The 7,855-nt window shown below is 39.8% G+C and overlaps 1 protein-coding gene across 3 annotated transcripts in view; it reads right to left on the bottom strand.

Annotated features, from left to right (window-relative positions):
* ADGRL4 (adhesion G protein-coupled receptor L4) overlaps positions 1-5,287 on the bottom strand; it is a 79,728-nt gene extending 74,441 nt beyond the window's left edge. The window contains exons 1-3 of one of the 3 annotated variants that reach the window (XM_064455384.1): positions 5,242-5,287; positions 4,663-4,723; positions 3,048-3,197 (exon numbers count right to left, since the gene is read on the bottom strand). In XM_064455384.1, the coding sequence (XP_064311454.1) occupies positions 3,048-3,197; positions 4,663-4,684 (172 nt within the window). In that variant the 5' untranslated portion in view covers positions 4,685-4,723; positions 5,242-5,287. The other 2 variants (XM_064455383.1, XM_064455386.1) reach the window with 2 other exon arrangements.
* Positions 5,288-7,855: the final 2,568 nt, after the last annotated feature.

The raw sequence follows: 7,855 nt of genomic DNA on the forward strand, positions 1-7,855 counted from the left end.
TAGCAAAGAAATAACTTTTACAAGTATTTAAGAGGTGTTACAAGCAAGTGAAAGTAGAGAAACAAATGTAAACCTTTTAAATACAGTGAGAATGAACCTATAAATAAAAAGGGACAGTTTTCCAGCTATTCAAGCTTAAGAGAACTAACCTGAATACTCACATTTTTTTTTGTTCAACATTTTTACAAGAAGAAAGAATTTGAGTTTCTTGTTCCAGAATAAACCCTCAAAATAACTACTGTTCTGCTTTAATTGTCTACCAGGATAAGCACAAGAAGTTGGTTCTACGCTATGCAAAATTATTAATGTTGTTGACAGTAATTACAACTCTCACAGCCTATCTAAATAACTAAAAGGGCAAATGTGTAAACACAACGTACCATATATACTCTTTAGAAAATGCCTGTATTAGCACATAATTGAGAATCTGCTTTGAAGGTGACTGGACTATCATTGTAAAAGCCTAAGATTATTAACTGAAGAAAAATGGGTAGCTATCTGTAGAACAGCAGATACACCTGCCTCTTTTGCCACACAGAACAGCAAGATCTACTACATCATTAAAAAAACTGAGGCTTTGCTTTACGTTTTTGTAGCTTTAAAGTATTAATGATAGAGTTCAGCCTATATTTCTAATCCTTTTTAAAGCCTGCCCAATTAAAATTCAGGTTACTTGTTTATGCTATTAGAGGACTACTGCAAAATATTAATAATGCACTGTGTAACACGCTGCCCTGGAGAAACGTCGTCTCTCTTTCAGGGGCAACAGCCACATAGTTCTGATACAAGCTTTGCTGCTTAGCTGGAGGGTAAGTGACTTTGGCGGTTGTTGAGGTATTTTACCAGAAAAAACACTGGCCTCCTGACATGAGGCTTGCTTCAAACCACTGCCACTTAACTGCAAAGCACCACAAATACATCTAGTAGCTGTTTGCCTGGACTGACATTGGAAATTTTATTTTAAAGACTGTTTCCAAACACTCAGTATAATTCTTAATAAACAATTAATTGATTCACAAGATTTGTGAATGTATATTTCACTGTACTGAATTTTCTTTAAATGATCAATGAATGTTTTTATGAATTTTGAATGTAGATTTCCCCAAGAAAATACAGGCAAAAGAGAAAGTAAGAAAAAGATACTGTATGAGAAAAACATTGAAGGTAAGATAAATCCATCCTTACAGAAATAGATTTAATAATGCCATAATGGGTACGTATATAATGGATGGATTTAAGAATGTCAGTAATGACAGTGAAGAACAACAGCTATCTTTACTGCAAATTTAATTGATGATTCACAATCACAATTTCTAGAAAAGTACAGACAATGTAGTGGGTATCAGATCATGGTAGGTAAGTGCTGGCTTGATTTGTTCCAGGTAGCATTGCTAAAATTTGACTTGTTTTTCTTCTTTCTATGCATTATTCACAAGCGTAGGCCCTTGACTCTCCAAACGTAATGTGCACTTAACTTTCAAATCTACCAGCTTATTCATGGTAGTAAAATTGAATTAGTGCAAATACAATACTAGTGCTGTGAAGGCCATTTCTTCTTATTTTCATCTGACCAGCTCGATAGACAAATAATGATTTACCTATATTTAGGGCAAGGTTAGCATTAAATTCAAGAAATTCGTTCAGTGACTACATGACACGTGATGCAAAAAAGAGGCTGAGAGAACAGTGTTTGTTCAGGCTAAGAGAAGGCAAAAGGGAAATCATACTGATGTCTATAGCTGCATAATGGGTGTCATGGGAGGAGAGGAAGCTAAACTATTATTAGAAATGTACAGCGGTAAGTGCGCATGAGAAGCAAAGGTTACAAGCTGCAGTAAGAGAAACCGCAACTAGATATCAGAAAAAGTTGTCAAAATTATGGTAGCCAGACACGGGAAGAGGGGCCCAGAGAGGTGTGCAATCTTCATCCTTGGAGATACTAAAAACTCGGCCGGACATGCCCTGAGCAACCTTCTCTAAGTGGGACCTGCTCCAAGTGGGGAGCTGGACCAGATGACCTCTGGAGGTCTCTTCCAAACTAAATCATTCTACTATTTTTGTGACTCCATATTGTTTATTATTTTAGTCAGCTATATTTCTCGCTAAGCATTCCCAGCTTATAAAAGGGTAGGCAGCTTTCTTAGGAAAAAGTCTTTGCATTCTAAATTTTCCTAAAACAAACACACTTCCAAGTACACCATAGGAAATGAGCTTTAAAAATCCAAAGTTGGGCCGCTTACCTGTGCTCATACCAAACTGAAATGCCTCTGTTACGGCCAAATTTCTCAAGATGCATGAAACACAAAAACTGACTAAATGCATGGTTAATATCATAATTACTTCTCAGGACACTGAAAACTGATAAGATTCATATGAATTTTAGCCTGCCTGCATCTGGGCATAGCTATATCTTACAGTGGAAGTAAGTACTAGAGCTATTCATAGTGGAGGACAACTCAAAAGTGAAGGCAGGGAAAACATCCTTTTCTTTGGATGGAAGCTAAAGGCATCCAGAAGCAGACCCCTCCAAAGGATTTCTGGCATATTTCCCTTGCAAGAAGCTGTAGTGGAAAAATTAATGTTGGCCTCACATGTGGGCATGTCTCTGCGGCACACACACCTCCTCAGTCTTCTAGAGTAGCCCAGGAGCTGTATTATTTGATCATGGTCAGCTGCTGGGAAAAGAGTGTGTGTGGATGAGATGTGAGCGCTGTAAAGTAGCAGTCATGCCAACTCCAAGTTTCAGAAGTCCTGAGTCATGAGGGAAATTGCTGAAGCTAAGTCAGAGAAGATGCATCATCATCTTTCATGGAAAAGGAAAGCTGGAAAATGGGTCATACTCAATTCAGATGCACCGTATGCTATATTAAAATACTAGGCTGAGAATAAGTTGTAGAATTTATCAGAAACTGCTAGACTTTTTGGCTTTGAGAACATGTTAGTGTAAGGTGTTTTGACACAAAGCTTAATCCTTGAGCTAATGGGCTCTTGAGTAAGTTTTTCAAGCAAGCACATAAAAGAAATGCATATAGGTAAAATCTGTTTACCGTTACAGAACGTTATGCCATTTCCTGTATATCCTTGGGAGCAATAGCAGCCTGTTGTCCCACCCTGAACTTCACACCTGGCATTTTTGTGGCATGTCATGTTGCAGCTTGCAGAAGTGCAGCCATAGTCCAGCAGACTGGAAATCAGAACTGGAATAAAGGAAAATCAGTCTTGTTTCTTTATCTAAAAGCTTCATTCTAAGCTCTAAAACTAGATCTGGGAAAAAGATATCCACAAAATTGGTGCATTCCAGGAAACTTAACATCATCACAGATTCAGCTATATCACACAATGGGGTGAGGGACACCAACTACAGGGACTTCTTTGGTAAAAGTACCCAGGGGCTACAAACAGCAGACACTGTAGATCAAGAACTAGTGTATGTGCTAAACCAGTATAAATTGGTAAACAATATAGAACTTACTCAGTGATCTGGGGAAAACATTTGAAAGGCTTTCAAAGCACTCCAGTACTTTCCAGCAAAGCGCAGACATTTATTTGCACTCTGATTTATGTATTGAGTGTAATCCAAACTGCCCTACACATATCAAGTTAAAAATACCAAAGAAGGTTCCCCTGATCAGAGATTTTATGTTTACAAGCACTTCCATACTTGTGTGGCTAATACATGTATGGTCTGAGAGATTAAAATAACATGTCACAGAATTTACTGCATTATGACATTAGGTTTTAAAAATCTATCCAAATTATTTGAAGTTAATCTCTTAAAATACCATTTCCATGTTATGAAAGTATTGTCTTCTTTTTTCCAGCCACTGGATGGCTCCTAAATTGTCTAACTACTTTCCCATTGTATGAACGCATACGGTTTTCAACACAAAGAAAAAAGGAATCTCTGCCTTTGAGAAAACTAACAGCTCACTCAATAATTATACACACCCTGTAGTCAGTTAGAAATGGGGCAGTTAACTTGGAGTGGAAAGTAAGTTTTTTACTTTGTACTTTATAAATTGTTAGCAGGGCATAACGAGAGTTGCAGAACACAAAGATCCTTTTGGATGCTGCCTTCCCCTGCAGTTCTGGTTTTCGCTACCAAAATATTATTCTGGATATTTGCTACCCTATGTTACAATTACAGGTTTCATCGCTCCAGGAAATCTCACTGAGGTGTTGTTTTCTTGGTCTTTTCATGAAAAATTCAAGACTAAAAATTACAGACAGATTTTTAACAACTATATATAATCCAGATCAATTTAGGTATCACCAAGTTTCATCTTTTCCCTCTGTTTTTGAGAAAGGAGACCATCTTCCAGAGATTAAAACAGAAACCTGTGGGATTCTCTTGTCCTTTTGCTGTTCATAAATTTTGAAATCTAAAAATGTCCCGAGCAGACAGAGAGAGAGGGGAAAAATAAAAGCAAATCCACAGACACCTGGTTTCTACAGAACAAAACCCACAATGAGGTGAAGACTAGCATTTGTGGGATTTGTTTTTGGGATGATCCTAACCATGCAAATACCAAACCCGGCGGAGATTTTCAGTCCCATGTACCCAGCAGCTTTCTACAATCTCCAACACACTCGTTTCTCCTTGCCAGACCCTGGACCCTTCCCTCCTGTCACTCGCTCCCCAGGGAAGGAGATTTCACCTACCTAGGAATGGAAGCAGTTTCATTGGTGATGCCGTTGCCGTACGGTGCCTGGTGCGGAGTCCCTGTGTCACAGAAAAAAACTCCCTGCCTTAAAATGTATGACCATGTGCAAAATACGCACACATGCCTATCAAGAAAGTGACGTCCTGGTGCAGGCGCAGCTCTGACACTGCCCTTTGTCCTGGGCTTCACGCTTCCAAAAGCTCCTGAGACTCACATGCAGGACAGGGAGGGTCAGGAGGGGCTGAGGACCTGGTCTCCTGGCAAGTAGGGAATAAATGAGAAGGGAATAAATGAGAAAGTAAAAGACAAGCAGGAGCCTGGGTCTTGCAGGGTATATCAGAGAAGATTCAGGGGTGAGTGGGTTAGAGGAGCATGGGAGGAGCAGCAGAACAGTGGAACAGATCAGGGAGGGTGAGGAAGAGGTGGAGGAGATTAGTAAGTAGCTCAGGGTTTACAAGCTTGGAGGTAACGGTCTACATGCTTCCTTCCACCTTTTCCTGGTGAGCTGAGTATATGTGAGCCCTGAGACCCATTTTTTTTAGAGACAATCTTGGCTGACTGCTGTTGTTCTTCCTACCGCTTTCTTCGGTTTTGAGATAGATCCTCACTGCAGCAGGGCAATGTTGCTTTAAGGGTAATGGCCTGTGAGGAGGTACAGGAAATCCACTGAACTCTGCTTTGTGAGGAAAACAAAGACGTATAGGCAGGGAGGAAAGAGGCAGGAAGGCAATTGTATGGCCTGGAATCTCAGGAGCCAAAGGAGCTGAAGTTTCTATGGGTTCACGGGACTGAAAAAGGGTGTTGTGTAATAGGACATATTCGATATAGTCAATCTGGTAAAGCATTTGGCATGTCTTTGTGTTAAACGTGAGAGCAGTTCTATCCTTATTATAGCATCCTAACCAAAGAGACTTCAGCATGTACTTACATTATGCATGGACGTGCAATATTTTCTCTAATCTTACTATGGATGATGTGCATACCATCATTTCCCAGCTTCCTGGAGATGATGACTCACATATAGAAGCACTGTAAAACTGAAGCAGTGATGTATGTCTTTATAGATGGGAACAGAGGGACATGCACAAACAGGTATGCTGCTGGAAGAATGGAGAATATCTCTCAACTAAATCAAATGGACATGAGGCTGTGGATGTCATTGTGACAAAATATCTCATGTCTGACTTGAATGTTTTGAAGCTGGGACTTTAGTACGGAAGCGGTGGGAAGGCATCAGGCTCCTCTTAGAAATTATCTGTGGACGTGGATGTGGCGGCACATTTTCTAAACTTGTTTGGAACTATTTGCTTGCCATCATCTTCCAGCTTCATGATCGCTGCTGGCATTCAGTGGGTTAAACTCTGCTCAGGCCAGGGAGGTGTGAGGCATGTAGAAAAAGCACGTAGGTGTCTGGTTGGCACAAAGTACTTCTGTAGCACCTTGGCAAAGAGAGAGGAAGCTCCAGCAACCGGATGTTAATTTTCGATGAGCCACAGAATAATGAACAAAGGGTCCAGGTGTAGGAAGACTGTTTTTCTCCTGTTTGATTTTGTGAGGGGGGAGGGTCTGAAAGGGGAAGAGAGGAAGGGACTAGGAATTAGTTTGTTTTGTTAAGTTTTCCCGTAATCTAATGCATGGAGACACAGAGGAACAGAAAGTCAAATGAACTGAGGAGAGCTTTGATCTGCTTGTCCTGTCCTTCATGCTGACATATGCTGTATTGCAAGCTTGGCTTGTCTGAACTAACTTACAGATCCTGCTGCTGAGTTTCAGCAGATAATGAGGTCTGGGTTTGGAAAGCCTATAATGCAGAAATTATATCTTATTGCCTTGTGTCTTTTTGCTCCCCAAAATCAATCTAAGAGATGTTTAATAGTAAGCAAGTAGAGAGAGCAAGAAGTTACAGCCTAAAATTCAGGTCTTAAGAGCTGGAAACATATTTTTGAAAAGTCAGAGATGTATGTTTCAATTTTGTCTAGACATCAGCTTTCTGCGAAGGGTGTTCAGATAGACTGGTTGGAGAGCAATTTCATGAATCATAGTGAGTGAATTTATAGTAAAAACTTTAATTCCTTTTCTGATTCAAGGCCTAAGGACACAGGAGAGGTTGTGGATGACTCAGAAAAAAAACCCCAAATCTCACTATAAGAAGACAAATGCTTCCTTTCCTTTTTGCTAGAAAAGCATATGATAGGTTGTTTTTTAGTAGTCACTGTTTCAAACATATCAAGGGGACTATGCCAATCAGATCAGGTTACTTTCCATCTGGAATAGTATAGCCCAACTACTGCACTCACAGATATAGTGGACAACGTCAAAGGTGGCACATAGGTCTGATTGGCAAATGGTTTACATTGTGACCGGCAGCGGGTGAGGAGAAAGCACGTAAAGAAGAAAGATGTGGAAGAACAGAGCAAGGACAGGAGAAGGAAGGTTAGGTCAAGAGGAACTCTGGGTGATAAAAGGAGCTTTGATCAAATTTAGAAGGCAATAGGGAGACAGTGAAGAAGGGGGATTTAGGAATATCTTAATGAGATCTCAATACTGGGAGCAGTGGATTACCTTTGCATTACACTACTTTAGAAACTGGCTAATGTGAGTGTCAGTTAGGAGCTGAAGACAGCAAGGTCGCAGTGGGCATGGATGTGGAGAAGGATGGACTTGACAAAGATTTTATGGGGAGAATGAAGAGGAAAGGGGAGATTTCTGAGACATTTTGGAGATTAAACCAGGAGGATTTATTGATAATATCTATTGCCATATAGGGATAAGGAGTTAAAAAGTGGAGATGAGCAGGTGAACACATTTTCAAATTTATGCTGTCAAAATTTTCAAAATATGCTGAGAAAAAAAATTGAGATGTCATAAAACTGAAGTATAGATGGGTGTCTCTCTTTATAGGCAGGGAGGAGGGACATGCACAAAAATGCATATTCTGGAGAATATGATTAAACTAAACTAAATATATCTAAAGAAAATAAAAGGGTACATGAATATGGAATGTCAGTACTACAGAATCCATCCCTGTTTGCCTCAAAATAAAGAAGTATTACAAATAAATGGTTTGTGGAAATACTCCAAAACACCGACTTTCCATTCTTACACATGAAGCAAAGCCCCAGTTCTATACTTAAACGTGTTGTTCATTTTATAAATGGGCTCGTTTATCTTTGCAAGACTGAGTTAGGAGG

The sequence above is a fragment of the Phalacrocorax carbo genome, chromosome 6 (assembly GCF_963921805.1).
Source record: "Phalacrocorax carbo chromosome 6, bPhaCar2.1, whole genome shotgun sequence".
NCBI lineage: Eukaryota > Metazoa > Chordata > Aves > Suliformes > Phalacrocoracidae > Phalacrocorax > Phalacrocorax carbo.